The sequence below is a fragment of the Dama dama genome, chromosome 8 (genome assembly GCF_033118175.1).
Source record: "Dama dama isolate Ldn47 chromosome 8, ASM3311817v1, whole genome shotgun sequence".
Taxonomy (NCBI): domain Eukaryota; kingdom Metazoa; phylum Chordata; class Mammalia; order Artiodactyla; family Cervidae; genus Dama; species Dama dama.
The window spans coordinates 28100009-28117078 of NC_083688.1; the positions used below are offsets into that span (position 1 = coordinate 28100009).

Below are 17070 nucleotides of genomic sequence, written 5' to 3' on the forward strand. Positions count from 1 at the left end.
GAAAGGGTGGAGGCGGTGGGCAAGTGCAGAGAGCAGGCTGCTGGAACACCAGCCTTCTAAGCCACCGTAAGGACTTTAGACCTTGCCTCAGGATTGAGAGGAGCCGTGGAAGGATGTTAATCAGGGCAATGACGTGTTGTTTTTTTTTTTTTTTAATAGGCTCTAACTCAAATCCCCACAGACATAAGAAAGTCCAGCTTTCTGTGACTCAGCAGAAATTTCCCACTGGGGCTGGGCCTCCTCGAGGCTGGGATCAGTTGATTTTTCAGGCTTGTGTTACCGGGCACTGGATCTCCATGCCAACCCACTTTCCTTCTAGTTGGCTTCCTGTACTGAAGGGGCTGGAAAATTAAAGACTACAATCCCCAGACTGTCTCAAAGCTGGAGTTCCAGGTAGGACCTAGGCTCTGCCTCTTAGCTGTATGCAAGAGATCTGAAAGGTGTTCGTGAGGCAGAGACCACCCTCTGCAGCTCCTGTCCCTTCTGCTGTCAGGGGCGGTTGGGAGGAGGGGGCATCTTTTCTTTTTCTGTTTAGTCAGCACAGATCTGGGAGACATGGAGTAGCTTTGGGGCCAATGGTCGTAGTGAGTTTCCCAAACCCCATCCTCCTGAGTGTGGCTTCCCAGACTGATGAGCCTCCCCAGGGGTGCCCCTAGAATCATTCCTGTAGGCCTATCCTAGAGCTCTTCCAACCATTTTTGTAACCTCACTGCCTGTATCTAAGCACCTTCTGTTCAAAATACGGTGTCCTCTCTGTGCCTAGGGAGTGGATCAGCAGCTTCTGCCTGGACAGGGCCTCAGCCGATGTTAGGTAAGCCAAGACTTCTCTGTGAGGTCTGGGAAATCATAGGATGTGCTCAGCTTCCATGAAGGGAGGCGGCTCTGCCTCCCACCAAGTTTCCTAAGTGGGAGAGTGTGTTCCCCAACCACAGAAAGAGCTTCAGATGCTGGGTTGTCAACAAGAATGACAAAGATCTCCAGTTATGAATAAAAAAAACCCTTTATTCAGTATTTTCCCCCAAGATTAGCAATGTGCCATGGCAGCGGCCTTTTATCTGAGAGGACATGATACAAAATAGCAAAAAGCTCAGGTTCTGCAGGAAGCACATAGGTTCTCCAACCCCTGGCGCCTGGCACGCATTTTCTCTCCATCTTCGTGTGCCCGGGAAGGGAGGAAGCATGGGCCCAGCTCAGCTCTGTCTCTGCAGGAAACGCAGGCCCACCTTCTTGTTGGGAACCAGAACAATGCGAGCCACACTCGTCACCTCCCCCGTCTCAGGGGCCAGGACAATCTCATACTGCTGGATCAGCTGGGAGGTAAAAGGCACAGGGGCGCTTAGAGTCTGTGGCCTCCATCCACCGCCCTCCTCGGCATGCCCCCACCTGTGCCTCCCTCCCCCGTCAGTCCCCCTAGCCCACACACCCCTCCAGTCTCTCCCCACTCACCCTTGTCAGCAGCAGCTGCATCTCCAGCTCTGCAATCCTGCGGCCCAGGCAAGCCCGAACCCCATAGCCAAAGGGTACAGAGCCAAACGGATGCTGGGTTTTGAGGGCATCAGGCTGGTTCCTCCTCAGCCAACGCTGGGGCTGGAAGCTGTCAGGCTCAGGGTAGATGTCAGGGTCCCGGGAAACCACGTAGTGGCAGAGCACAAACTGGGTCTGCACATACAGGTTGGGGGGCGCATCACCACAGGTCTGTGAGGTCTCCCCGGGAACCCTGGCTCTCCAGCCCCACTCACATTCTTGGGAAAGAGGAAGCCACCAACTTCAATTTCCTTGTCCACAACAACCCGGGAGTTCACAGGGACCACAGGATAAAGACTGCATGGAAAAGAAAGTATAGGTCTGCCTCTGGATCCAAGGAGAGTCAGAGTGGCCACCCTCCTGGCCACACCCCTCTGGTCCCCCAGTCCCCCTCTTCCCATCTCATCTCTGACCCCGGCCACAGTCCCTCAGCCCCCACTTGCCACTCCTCTCTGAGCTCCCCTCCACACACAGACCCTTGTTCCCGGGGACAGTATCCTACCGCAGGGTCTCCTTAAGCACAGCTTTGAGCAGGGGCATGCGGGCAAAGTCCTTGTGCTGGGGCACCTGCCCAGCGGGCACCACGCCCACCACCTCCTTATGCAAGGCTGCCTGGATCTCTGGGTTCTTTGAAAGATGGTACAGGGCCCACGTCAGCGTGTTGGATGTCTGGGAAGTACAGTAAGAGATGAAGTGAGCAGGGATTTCTAGGGAAGAGGCTCAGTTAGATGGTGGCAAGGTGTTTGCATGTTTGCAAAATGTGGGAGAGAAATTAAATTGCTTCAAGTATGGCAGGTCTTCCCTAAGGGCTCAGATGGTAAAATATCTGCCAGCAATGCAGGGGACCCAGGCTCAATCCCTGGGTCGGGAAGACCCCCGGAGAAGGCAATGGCACCCCATTCCAGCATTCTTTCCTGGAGAATCCCATGGACAGAGGAGCCTGGTGGGCTACAGTCCACGGGGTCGCAAATAGTCAGAGATGACTGAGCGACTAACATTTTTACACAGCGGGATTAGACTCCAGGGTTTATAGGACCCTCTCTCCAATGCTCAATGTGGCTTCATGCAGGATAAGGACCGATATGATAGAGAATCGCACTGTAACAGCATAGGAGACTAACGGAGAAACTCAACAGGACAAAAGCACACGAAAGAGGCCCTACTAACAAGGTGCTACGGGCAACCTCTTCCACTCTCTGCTTAGATGACAGCGTGAAGGAGGAGATTAGGTGTGAGATGAAACTTCCCAGCTGTCAGAGAGGCTCCAGGGAGTGAGCGAATCCCTCACCCTCTTGGAACCACTCCTCGCCCACCTCCGTGAGGTTGAACGACCCCCATTTTCCTTCCAGCTCTAAATCCACATTACAGAAAGAGAAGCAGGTACCTGGAGGGACGAAGGCCAGGCTCAGGTGGAGGATAGTGGGGAACAGCTGGGAGGCCCTGGCCTCCGTGCCCGCCCCTCGCACGCACCGTGTCTACTCCAGCCAAGAGCAGCTCGGGCAGGCTGCCCTCAGCCTCACGAGGACTGAGCTGTCCACTGGTCAGCAGGAAGTGCAGATAACCAGATATCTGGGTCTTCTCTGGATTCCCTGTCTTCAGCTGGGCCTCTATCTCCTCCAGTTTCTGATCAATCAGCTTCTTTCCTACAGGGACAATGGAGAACCAGGAGGATGCAGTCAAAAGCCATGCTCTCCAAGCACTGAGGGAGAAAGTCCTGGGATAGAGTACTGGGGGCTGTTACTACACTGACCCTCGGACCCATGCCCCCACTTCTTCCTCTGGACTCCTCACCAAAAGAGAAGATGGTGTTCCAGCCATCCAGGTACCGCTTCCAGAAGGGCAGCAGGGGACGAGTCCACTTGGGCAGGAAGGTGGCAAAGAGAGAGTTGTGGAACATGAGCCCGACAGATCTGACGAAGGTCTCGGTGTCCTTGGGGATGGAGCGCTCCAGGCAGCCAATACGTTTCTCAAAGAGGATGTAGGAAATAGCTGGAGGTGCATGGGGGCCATCATCAAGGGAGAGTACAGCCTACCCCTGACCCACGCCACCCGGCCCCTCTCCCCACCAGAGTACCTTCCAAGGCAAAGAAGTAGAATTGGTGAGCAATGTCAGGCACGTGGTCCCCGGAGGCGCTCTCCGCCCGCCGCTGTTTCAGTTGAGCCATGAAGTCACTGATCACCTCATTCAGCGCATCCGTGTAGAGCGCAGCCTCAGCTGGCTTCAGCATCCGCTGGTTCAGAGTCTGGCGCAGCCGGTACCACTGCTCTCCCATCCTGCAGACGATGGAAGAGTGACATCAATGTCAGTATCTGGTGGGGACTGAATTAGGTGATATCTTCCCACCCTGAGACCCTTATAGAGTAAAGGAAAATCTCAGACTCCTAGACCTAGAATTATGGAATCACAAACTCTCAAATGACAGAATCTTCAAATCACAAAACTTCAGAATTTCACTAACAGCATAAAGGAAGTAGTTGGTGGGCATCTGAACCAACCTGTGCCCTGCTAAGTCGCTTCAGTTGTATCCGACTCTTTGTGACACTATGGTCTATAGCCAGCCAGGCTCCTCCAGTCCAAGGGATTCTCCAGACAAGAATACTGGAGTGGGTTGCCATGTCCTCCTCCAGGGGATCTTCCAGACCCAGGGGTTGACCCCCGTCTCTTACGTCTCCTGCATTGGCAGGCAGGTTCTTTACCACTAGTGCCACCTGGGAAACCCTCTGAACCAATCTGCCTAGGGTCAAATCATAGGTCAGATGATGTCGGCTGAGTGACCTTAGGCAAGTGACTCAACTCCTCTGTGCCTCAGTTTCCCTTCTGTAAAATGGGAATAACAAGAGCGCCTATCTTAGTAGGATAATTATCATGCTTAGATTTGTGCCTGGCAAATGGGTGAATACTTAATGAATGTTGACTGTGATTATCTTAGGATGACACAACTCTATAATCTTCTGTATGTGAAATGAGCTACGAAGCTACAGTGGCTCTGGTCCCTCTGTGTCGAGGATGAGGGATAAAAGAAGAGCAACTGAGGGTTCTTGAGGTGCTCAGAGGACCTTTGTGCTCTGTTAGGCTCAAGGCGCCAAGGAGATGGAGAGAGCTATCTGTCTGATGCTCCAGGTCCTCTTGCCACAGCCATGCAGTAGGCAGTTGGGTCCTCACCCTGGTTAGACAGGGATGCTCATGTGGATGGACACACACTTCCCATTCAAGGGGCTTAATGTTCAGGGGCTACTCCCATCTTCAGCGGTCCCCCCAACCTGTTACCTTTCCTAAGCAAGCTGGGTATAGGTCAATTTTTAAAACGCTAGATGTAGAGTAATAAGTACAACATGGCACAATTTTAAGAGGAAGAGAGGAAACCCTATATAACTACATGCATATCTGTATGTTCACAGAGAAGAATATAGGGCTTCCCAGGTGGCGGTAGTGGGAAAGAACCCACCTGCCAATGCTGGTAGATGTAAGAGATGCACGTTTGGTCCCTGGGTTGGGAAGATCCCCTGGAGCAGGGCATAGCAACCCACTCCAGTATTCTTGCCTGGAAAATTCCATGGATGGAGGAACCTGGAGGGCTACAGTCCAGGGATTACAAAGAGTTGGACACAACTTAGTGACTAAACAACAACAACAAGATAAGAATATACACCAAATTGTCAGGATTACTTAGGAGGATGAGACGGGACCAAGGGGTAGGGAGACAATATTTTATTACTGGAATTTTTACAATAAATATTACTTTTGAATTTTAAAAATTCATAAGGTCTTTAGAAAAGAAAAACATTTACAAGTATTAAGGCAAGAATCAGGTTTTTTATTTTGAACTGTTGGGCTTCCCTGGTGGCTCAGACAGTAAAGAATCTGCCTGCAATGTGGGAGACCTGGGTCTGATCCCTGGTTTGGAAGATCCCCTGGAGAAGGGCATGCTCCAGTGTTCTTGCTTGGAGAATCCCCATGGACAGAAGTGCCTGGCGGGCTACCACCCATGGGGTTGCAAAAAGTTGGACATGACTGTGTGACTAAGCACTACACAGCATTGTAAGCCAACTATACTTCAATAAATTTGAAAAATATATTTTTACTTAAATGAACCTTAAAAAACAAACTAAACAAATAAATAAATGAACTTCAAACCCTAGGAGTTTTCTTTCTTATATTGGTGTGCGTGCTAAGTCACTTCAGTCATGTCTAACTCTTTACGGCCCCTGGACTGAGCCCACGAGGCTCCTCTGTCCATGGGATTCTCCAGGCAAGAATACTAGAGTGGGTTGCCATGCCCTCCTCCAGGAATCGTCCCGACCCAGGGATTGAACACGCATCTCTTAGGTCTCCTGCATTGGAAGGTAGGTTCTTTACACTAGCAATATCTTATGTTGGGGAAAACTGCAAAAACGTAAACTAAAAGTGTTGCTAGAAAAGAAAACCAGAACAGACCTATTTATTGGAACTTCAGGTTTTGGGTGCCTCTCCAAGAGTAAAACTCTCCCAACAATAGGAATAGATTTGCAGAACTTAAATGAGAACCTTTCTGTGGTTGTTAAAATATTTCTTGGGGAAAAGATGCTTCAGAAAATGAGGTTTTAAATATATATATATATGTTAAAACAAGAAAGTCTCATAGGTTAGCAAAATAGCTTTTAAATACATATATTGTATAACATATTTAGGAAACTGGCTTTAGAGGAAATGGGTATAATAGATCACAAAGGGGTATATATATATATACATGTTTAGCTCCAGTTCTAAATCTGAACCATCAAGTCCAGTGATGGCCTGACCTGGTGAAAAACTGAGACCCAAATCTTTTATTATTATTATTATCAATTTATAATTGACATATAACATTATATTGGTTTCAATATAATGATTTTACATCTGAATACATTGCAAAATGATCACCATAATAAGACAAGAATGTGGGAGAAGAAGTAGACGACAGAGAATGAGATGGTTGGATGGGATCACCAACTGATGGACATGAGTTTGAGTAAGCTCCGGGAGTTGGTGATGGACAGGGGAGCCTGGCATGCTGCAGTCCATGGGGTCACAGAGTCTGACACAACTGAGCGACTGAACTGAACTGATCATCTGTCACCATAAAAAATAAACTTTAAAGATTTACTCTCTTGGCAAGATTTGGGTCCCAAATATTGTACAGCATCCTTGAGACCCAAATCTTGCCCTCAAGGTCAGATATCAGGCTAAACAGCTCTTAAAGAACATTCTCTATTCTCTTCTCAGAACTTAGAAAAAAGGACCCAGGAATTAAGTTCTGAAGCCACCCACCTATGAAGGAACCAGGAAAAGAGAAAGTTAAGAAATGACGGAATGAATATACAGGCATCAAAGGCATAGAAAATGAACCTTCCAACCAGCCTGTTCCTTTCCAAACATGTCAAGGCAGTAAGTCCTTGCATTCCAGAATCAGAAATATCTATGTCACCACTCACTGTGTCACTTCTGGCAAGTAGTGCAAAAACCAAACCCTTCTAGGCCTGTTTATTTCTAAAATGGGGATTAATAATACTATCTACTTCATGGCCTTGTTGTGAGGTTAGAATGAAATAATAAATGTAAAGAGACTCGCCTGATGCCTGGCATGTCACAAACACTTAGTTATTATCAGTGTTGTTGCTATTACTTCAACCACCTGGATCAACTTTAATCCCTTAAAAAAATGACTTTAAAAATGTGGATGTCAGACATCTAGGGAAAATAAAAAGCCATTCATTGTTTTGGAAGCTCTTTTAACACACTATAGCAAAAAGAAGCCTGTAATATATCCAATTACAAGTTGTGGCACTGGGAATGGTTTATCACCAATGATTCTCAGTTATTTACCTTAATTGGTATTTGAATATATAATACACTCAGCTCATCTTTCAATGTGTCACTGCCAAAATAATCTTAACATTTTTAGGTATGACTTTGAGGCTAAAACCTAAACGTATCTCTGTGCTGAGAGCATCCATGAAAGTTATAACCAACAACAAGCATATAATACATAATTTGGAAAATATTCTTAAAATTAAATTGAGCCCTCCCAACTAATATGGTGCTGCTGTTATTTTTTTTCAACTATAAGTAAATATGTCCCAGTACGATTTGAGTTAGTATTTTCAACCATAATACAGAATCATGGAGCTTGAAAGGTCTGAAAGATACCTTGGAGATACTGTAATTCAAGCTTCCCATTTTATACATAAGAAACGTAAGCCCATGGAGGGTATATTATTCATTTGTTCATAGTTATAGGATACATTAGTGGAAAAGCCAATGAATGGTACACAGGCTTCAGTCCAGCCCAACCACCGCTTTCTAGACACACAGGCTTTTTTCTAGACTCAGGCTCAGAGGACACAGGGAGATCCTACTCTGCCCATTATCCTCTGGCTGCCAAGTGCCACTGTTCCTGGGCCTGGCCCTCTGGGGCCCTCTTCCAGTCCCTCTGGCCCCAGCTCACGTGGTGAAGGGCCCATAGGACAGGCCTTGCTGGTCCCGGTGCTCCTTCCATAGTTTCATGTCGTCACGTACTGGGTACTTGCCCTCTTGGCGCATCACTTGCTCCAGGAGTGGGGCACTGGCCAGGTTCACGTGCATCTGCGGCCCTACTCGGTTTATCCATATTGGGCCATACTTGGCCTTGTTCAGCACCTGTGGGGTTCAACCAAAGCTGAGTCATCATGGCCGAGGCAAGCAGGCACTTCCTGGGGAGGAGAAACAGGACAGAGGAAATGTCCGATGGCCACACCAGAGCAGGTGGGCTGGGCAAAAATCACTGTGTGGGAGGCAGTGCTGGGATGACCCGTGGTCTTGAAGGGAGAACACTGGGAAACACGGTTACACAGGAGTTAAAGTATTGAGAGCAATGAGTAGCTGGCAGAACTGGGGGAACTGAGGTCTTAGAAGAAAGGAATTTTGGAAAAATGAGATACTTGGTAAACTGGAATATGCTGAGGTATGGATATTGGGGGTTCAGGGTTTTAGGGAAACTGAGCCCTTAGTGACGTGTAGTAGAATGTCTATGGCCGCTTCATATGTGTGTGCTCAGCTGCTTAGTCACGTCTGACTCTTTGCAGCCCCATGGACTGTAGCCTGCCAGGCTTCTCTGTCCAGGGGGTTTCCCAGGCAAGAATAGTGGAGCAGGTTGCCATTTCCCACTCCAGGGGATCTCCCCAACCCAGGGATCCAACCTGAATCTCTTGTACCTCCTGTCATACAAGGCATTTAAATTTCCTGCAGTTTGCTTCCAGTGAGCAGATAAGCATCTCATGTAACCAGTAAGAAAAAAGAAACACAATTAGAAATGCCAGGAAAAATAAGAAGCTGAATGACAAAATCAAGATGTAAGTATGAAGTAAACTATGTGGTATGAATTTTTTTAATAAAAAATTTTATTAGCTGTGTTAAGGAAAGTAATTCTCAATATTTTATTTTAGAATTTCTAAAGCATTTGACAGTTGAGACACGTAACATCTATGAAATTGACATAGCAATGAATGATGTTTTTATAGTTGTTGAAAATAAGGGAGAAAACAATATGTTTTGGCAGGGGGAGGTAAAACTTAAAAAAAATCCAGAAATACTAAGATTAAATTTATTAGCTAAATTACACCTATAAACTGAAATAAAATGAAACATAGTGGTTTCCCAAGTACACATCTTTCATAATCTGTTACTGAATATGTTTTAAGAGGATCAGATGTGTTCCAATATCAAAATTAGTCCAAAGGGTTTCTATAAAAGAAACATAATTATGGAGACAAGGGTCTTCCCTGGTGGTCCAGTGGTTAAGAATCTGCCTTTCAATGAAGAGGACGCGGGTTTGATCTCTGGTTGGCAACTAAGATCCCACATTCCACAGGACAATTGAGCCCACTTGCCACCACTACCAAGCTGTGTGCCACAGCTAGAGAGAAGCCCGCCCACCGTACTGAAAGATACCACAGAGAACCTTCATGCCACAGCTGGGACCTGACAGAGCCAAAAATAAAATAAATAAACATTTTTTTTTAATTATAGAGAAGAGATCTACTATGCAAATTATAGAACTCATAGTCCCTAGAATCATCAATTTTACTGGGTCTTACTGTTGACATTAAATACTAGGTTCTTATCTGAAGTTTGATTTCTTTTCCTTCCGTTAAGTTCAAGTAAAATGACATGTAGTGTTTTTATATAATGATGCAAACAATGCTATCTCTGAGTCATGGTTTATAGATATACTTTCTTCTTTATACTGTGATTTGTTTTTCAAGGATTATACCTTCATCTTGGAATCAGAAAAAAAAAATCATTTTCTAAAGGACTAGATCAATAAGCTTGGGCACCACTTCTTGCCTGGAATCCAAAGCTCCTGGCACCACTTCCTGGCTATTGGTTTGGAATTTTCTGGGACATTTTCCCCCATGCCTAGGCATCGCTTTCTTCCCTCTTCCTTCATACTCCTCTTCTCAGTTAGTTTACTCGGTGGAACTTAACAAGGATCTATTTTAGTAAGAACTTATTTTAGAAAGACACCAGAATACTTGCTGAGAGATGTGTGCTATGTCTGTGAGCCTACCATTAAGCCGTAACCTGAACCAGTTAGAGAGCCCCAGCGTTCTCAGATAGGTCCTATCTAAATGCCCCTTTGCAGACCAGAGTCCCCTGGGGATCATCTTCCAGGATGAATGGGAGGGCTAGCCTCTGCCAGGTGAAATTCCAAAGATGGACAGTATTAAATTCATCTAATACTCATTTATTGAGCTCATATCCTGTTCCTCCTGTGCTGATCTAGGGGCTGGGGATACTGCTGTGACCTACTCTTTTACAGTTTATTTACATCCTAAGGCATAAGTCACATAGTTAAGGATTGGATTACTTATAAATGGTTCCTTAACTTTTTTTAAAGATTTTTTTTTATGTGAACTATTTAAAAAGTCTTTATTGAATTTGTTACAATACCGCTTGTATTTTATGTATTGATTTTTTGCCCGAGGTGCTTGCAGGATCTTGGTTCCCAGAACAGGGACCAAACTCATATCCCCTGCATTGGAACGTGAAGTCTTAATCACTGGACCACCAAGGAAGTTCATTTCCCAAATTATTTTGTAGATGTGTGTTTCTTTAACTAAATTGAAAGTCTTCAAGGGCAGGACCATGTTGTACTTCCTTATACCTCCCCTACTGCTAAACACACTGATAAACACATTACAGGCACTCAGTAAATATTTAGCAGTTGCCAACGAATCAAGTGGAAGAATAAAAAGCTGCAGATAAAACAGAGTTTATGAGACAGAGTCAGAAAGGAAGCAGGGGAGAGGATACAAAGGACACTGGTAACAAGGGCTCCACTGGGGCAGGCATTAATTTTAAAAAGCCTAGAAGGATAATCAGAAAAGGAAATTAAGAGAATAATTCTAATAGCTAATTACAATAGCATCTTTTATGGACTGAATGTTTGCATTTCTCCAAAACTCATGGGTTGAAGCCCCAACTCTCAGTGTGTATTTAGAGAAGAGACATCTAAGAAAGTAAGATTAAATAAGACTGGGGCCCTGATGCAGTAGGATGAGTAAGTATCCTCCTAAGAAGAGACATCAGAGAGTTCTCTGTGTGTGTGAACATACACATACACACACCAAGCAAAGACCATTTAAGTACACAGGGAGAAGGTAGCTGTCTGCAAACCAGAAAAACTGTTACCAAATGCAAGTCTGTGTGCCCAATGCACAAAGAGGCCAAAAAATACCAAAACATCAGAATTTGGAGCAGAGAAAACCTTACTGCAGGGCCATGCAAGGAGATAAGTGAGTGGCTCAGGCCTTAAAAACCCTGAACTTCCTGAAAGCTTTCAGCAAAGCCCTTTTATAAGAAAGATGAAGGAGAAGGAGGGGCATGATTGTGCATGTATGCTTAGTTGCTCAGTCGTGTCCAACTCTTTGCAACCCTATGGACCGTAGCCTGCCAGGCTCCTGTGTCCATGGAATTCTCCAGGCAAGAATACTGGAGTAGCTTGCCACGTCCTCCTCCAGGGGGTCTCCCGGACCCAGGAATTGAACTACACATCTCTTATATCTCCGGCATTGGTAGGCTGGTTCTTTACCATTAGCGCCACCTGGGAAGCCCAGGGCATGGTTTAGTTGTTGCAAATTTCTTGATGTCCAAAAAAAAAAAATTTCTTGGTGTCAGATCCTTTGTTCTTGAGGTCAGATCACAGTCAGGTCACCATGTACCTATAAACCTCCACCAAAACAAATATTATTCTCTATTCTGAGGAAAAACAGGCAAGGTCCCATGGCTCAACTTTCACCCTCTCAGATCCAGGCCCTGGCTAACAGGAGGGGGTCCCTGTGTGGGCTCATTACCCTGTTCAGCAGCATTCATCTAGTATCCAGTCTGGGTCCTCCCGCCAGTGCCCACCCCTGGCCGAAGAGGCGGTTCTCAGCTGATGGTGCCTTCAGGGCCAGGTTCCCAGGCTCAGCCCAGCTGTCATCACTGAGGGAGCCAGGCGCCCAGGACCGAGCTGGCCCTCAGGCTTTTCACGTAACTGGAGACAATCATTTATATAGAATCAATAGGAATACATGTTGTAGCAAATACCAACCAGCTCACAAGAATCGCCCTTCTTTGAAAATAGCCCCAACCACAAAGACGGACCTGAAGTAGTGACGTGAAATGTCCTTTTAACTTAACCCTGACCTCTGGTCACCTCCTAGCAGTAGATAACCAATCTAAGCTGTACCTATTTTTGAAACTTGAAAGGAGAGCCTGAAGTTGGATGAAGGTGACTTTAATGGCAGTGTCCATATATTCCAGTTGCTGAGGCCTCCATGGACTGTGACCCATGAATACTGCCACTGCCATTAGGTTGCAGAGGCGGGGATGGGGGAGAGGTTCACTGCTGCCTTGAAGCCTGGGCCCAGCCAGCGGGCGGCCCTTGCAAGGACTCAGGAGCTCTTCAGGACATAGCCCCAGCCTTCAGCCTGTCCCTGGGCCTCTCTAGATCACCCCACCCGCCCCAAGGCCTGAGGGCCTGAAGTGCCCCATGGAGAAGGCCACGATCCACCTCTTACTGTACCCTTTACCGCAAGGACCACAGTGAGGTCCACTGTTGGTAGAGAGGGACCTCAAACCACTGTGCTAAGGGTGTCACACTAACAGTCTCTAGCTAATGGGCATGTGCCCACTCTACCCCTGTTAGAAAAAGACTCTCACCAGAAATCAACTCTGCTGGCACCTTATCTTGTACTTTCAGGCTTCAGAACTGTGAAAAAATTAATTTTTGTTGTTTAAGACACCCAGGTTGTGGTATTTTGTTAGAGCAGCCAGAGTAAACTAATATATAACATCCAAAAGAATAAAATTACTAATAATAAATTTAACCAAGGAGGTAAAACACTTGTACACTGAAGACTACAAAACACTGCTGAAAGAAATTAAAGGCCTAAATAAATGGAAAGATATCCTGTGTTCACAGATTGGGAAACTTAATACTGTTAAAATGGCACTGCTCCCCAAAGTGACCTACAGATTCAATGCAATCTCCATTAAAATTTTCATGGGCTTTTCTCAGAAACCAATCCTCAAATTCATATGAAATTGCAAGAGCCCTAAATACCTGAAACAATGTTTAAAAAGAAAAACAAAGATGGAAGACTCATACTTTCTGATTTTAAAACTTACTACAAAGCTACAGTAATCAAAACAGTTTGGTAATAGCATAATGATACACATATAGACCCATGGACTAGAATCAAGAGTATCCAGAAAAAACCTAAATATCTATGGTCAGTTGATTTTTGACAAGAGTGCCCAGATCATTCAGGGGGAAAAGAACAATCTCATCAACAAATGGTGTTAGGACAAATGGATAACCAAGTGCAAAAGAGTGAAGTTGGACTCCTACCTTACTTAATATACAAAAATTAACTCAAAATGGATCAAAACTCTAAATAAAAGAGCTAAAACTATAAAACTCTCAGAATAAAACACAGTGGTAAATCATCATGATCTTGGATTTAGCAATGGATTCTTAGATTTGAACAGTAACATATGAGCAATAAAAGGAAAAAAATAGAAAAGTTGGACTTCATAAAAATTAAAAACTTTTGCACATCAAAGGACATTATCAAGAATGTGAATAAACAATTTACAGAATGAGAGAAAATACTGGCAAATCATATATCTGATGAGGGTTTAATATCCAGAATATACAGACCACTCTTTAAAACTCAACAACAAGAAGACAATCCAATTTTCAAAGGATGAACGCACTTGACATTTCTCCAAAGAAGATACACAAATAACCAATAAACACACAAAGAGATGTTCAACATCACTGATCATTAAGGAATGAAAATCAAAACCATATAAAGGAAGCATTTTATATCCACTTGTTGTTTATTCACTAAGTTGTATGTGACTCTTTTATGACCCCATAAACTGTAGCCCACCAGGTTCTTCTGTCCAAGGGATTTACCAGGCAAGAATACTGGAGTGGACTATTCAACGTAGTGTTGGAAGTTTTGGCCACAGCAATCAGAGCAGAAAAAGAAGTAAAAGGAATCCAGATAGGAAAAGAAGAAGTGAAACTCTCGCTGTTTGCAGATGATATGATCCTCTACATAGAAAACCCTAAAGACTCTTCCAGAAAATTACTAAAGCTAATCAATGAATATAGTAAAGTTGCAGGATATAAAATTAACACACAAAAATCCCTTGCATTCCTATATACTAACAATGAAAAAACAGAAAGAGAAATTAAGGAAACAATACCATTCACCATTGCAACAAAAAGAATAAGATACTTAGGAGTATATCTACCTAAAGAAACAAAAGATTTATACATAGAAAACTATAAAACACTGATGAAAGAAATCAAAGAGGACACAAACAGATGGAGAAACATACCATGCTCATGGATTGGAAGAATCAATATTGTCAAAATGACTATTCTACCCAAAGCAATCTATAGATTCAATGCAATCCCTATCAAGCTACCAATGGTATTTTTCACAGAACTAGAACAAATAATTTCACAATTTGTATGGAAATACAAAAAACCTCGAATAGCCAAAGTAATCTTGAGAAAAAAGAATGGAACTGGAGAAATCAACCTGCCTGACTTCAGACTATACTACAAAGCCACAGTCATCAAGACAGTATGGTACTGGCACAAAGACAGAAATATAGATCAATGGAACAGAATAGAAAGCCCAGAGATAAATCCACGAACCTATGGACACCTTATCTTTGACAAAGGAGGCAAGGATATACAATGGAAAAAAGACAACCTCTTTAACAAGTGGTGCTGGGAAAGCTGGTCAACCACTTGTAAAAGAATGAAACTAGAACACTTTCTAACACCATACACAAAAATAAACTCAAAATGGATTAAAGATCTAAATGTAAGACCAGAAACTATAAAACTCCTAGAGGAGAACATAGGCAAAACACTCTCCGACATAAACCACAGCAAGATCCTCTATGACCCACCTCCCAGAATATTGGAAATAAAAGCAAAACTAAACAAATGGGACCTAATGAAACTTAAAAGCTTTTGCACTACAAAGGAAACTATAAGTAAGGTGAAAAGACAGCCCTCAGATTGGGAGAAAATAATAGCAAATGAAGAAACAGACAAAGGATTAATCTCAAAAATATATAAGCAACTCCTGAAGCTCAATTCCAGAAAAAGAAATGACCCAATCAAAAAATGGGCCAAAGAACTAAACAGACATTTCTCCAAAGAAGACATACAGATGGCTAACAAACACATGAAAAGATGCTCAACATCACTCATTATTAGAGAAATGCAAATCAAAACCACAATGAGGTACCATTACACGCCAGTCAGGATGGCTGCTATCCAAAAGTCTACAAGCAATAAATGCTGGAGACGGTGTGGAGAAAAGGGAACCCTCTTACACTGTTGGTGGGAATGCAAACTAGTACAACCGCTATGGAAAACAGTGTGGAGATTTCTTAAAAAACTGGAAATAGAACTGCCATATGACCCAGCAATCCCACTTCTGGGCATACACACTGAGGAAACCAGATCTGAAAGAGACACGTGCACCCCAATGTTCATCGCAGTACTGTTTATAATAGCCAGGACATGGAAGCAACCTAGATGCCCATCAGCAGATGAATGGATAAGGAAGCTGTGGTACATATACACCATGGAATATTACTCAGCCATTAAAAAGAATTCATTTGAATCAGTTCTAATGAGATGGATGAAGCTGGAGCCCCTTATACAGAGTGAAGTAAGCCAGAAAGATAAAGAACATTACAGCATACTAACACATATATATGGAATTTAGAAAGATGGTAACGACAACCCTATATGCAAAACAGAAAAAGAGACACAGAAGTACAGAACAGACTTTTGAACTCTGTGGGAGAAGGTGAGGGTGGGATGTTTCGAAAGAACAGCATGTATACTATCTATGGAGAAACAGATCACCAGCCCAGGTGGGATGCATGAGACAAGTGCTCGGGCCTGGTGCACTCGGAAGACCCAGAGGAACTGGGTGGAGAGGGAGGTGGGAGGGGGGATCGGGATGGGGAATACGTGTAAATCTATGGCTCATTCACATCAATGTATGACAAAACCCACTGAAAAAAATAAATAAATAAATAAAGGGAAAAAAAAGAAAAAAAAAAAAGAATACTGGAGTGGGTTGCCATTTCTTTCTCCAGGGGTTATATCCCCTAGAATGACTTAAATCCAAAAAACTGAATATAACAAGTTGTTGGCAGGCAGGTGGAGAAATTGAAGCCCTTGTACATTGCTGATGGGAAAACAGAAATAGTGCAGCTGCTGTAGAAAACCATTTGGCAAGTTCCCAAAAAATCAAACATCAAGTATTACCATATGATCCAGCAATTCCATTTCTAGGTATATACACCAGAGAAATGAAAATATATACCACACAGAGACTTGTACAGGAATGTTTATAGCAGGATTACTTATAGTCATCAAAAGGTGGAAACAATCTAAAAGTCATCAGCTGATGAATGGATAAGCAAATTGTGGGATATACATACAATGGAATAGTATTCAGCCATAAAAAGAAGCAAAGTACGGAAGTACAATACAAGCTAAAACTTGGATGAAATTTGAAAACATATGCTAACTGAAAGAAGCTGAGACAAAAGGTCTCATATTGTATGATTCCATTTATATATGTGAAAAGGCAAATCCATAAAGATGGAAAGCAGATTAATGTTTACTAAAGGGTGGCATGAAGGGGAATGAGGAGTGACTAATGACAGAGTCTCTTTCTAGGGTATCAAAACTTGAAAAAGTTATGAAACTAGAGAGAGGCAGTAGTTTTATAACATTAAGAATACACTAAATGCTGCTGAATTGTGCACTTTAAAATGGTTTGTTGTTTATACTTCGTGAATTTCCCCTATGAAAAAGCCTAGAAGTTTGTGATACTTAAAACCTCCAGAGGCTCAGAAAGGGCCCTGCTGAGATTTCCCCTCAGCAAAGAGAGAACTGAAAGGGAGTGAGGGGTGTTCCCCTGAGTTGGCTCTTCTGTGGTTCCAAG

At 43.8% G+C, this 17070-nt stretch overlaps 1 protein-coding gene across 1 annotated transcript in view; it reads right to left on the reverse strand.

Annotated features, from left to right (window-relative positions):
• Positions 1-981: 981 nt before the first annotated feature.
• Positions 982-17070, reverse strand: part of LOC133060861 (sterol 26-hydroxylase, mitochondrial) — a 41498-nt gene continuing 25409 nt past the window's right edge. The window contains exons 2-9 of the mRNA XM_061148727.1: positions 7989-8179; positions 3599-3798; positions 3316-3513; positions 2995-3167; positions 2027-2193; positions 1740-1821; positions 1447-1659; positions 982-1310 (exon numbers count right to left, since the gene is read on the reverse strand). Coding sequence (XP_061004710.1) covers positions 1191-1310; positions 1447-1659; positions 1740-1821; positions 2027-2193; positions 2995-3167; positions 3316-3513; positions 3599-3798; positions 7989-8179 — 1344 coding nt within the window. The 3' untranslated portion in view covers positions 982-1190. The remainder of the gene's footprint in view (positions 1311-1446; positions 1660-1739; positions 1822-2026; positions 2194-2994; positions 3168-3315; positions 3514-3598; positions 3799-7988; positions 8180-17070) is intronic.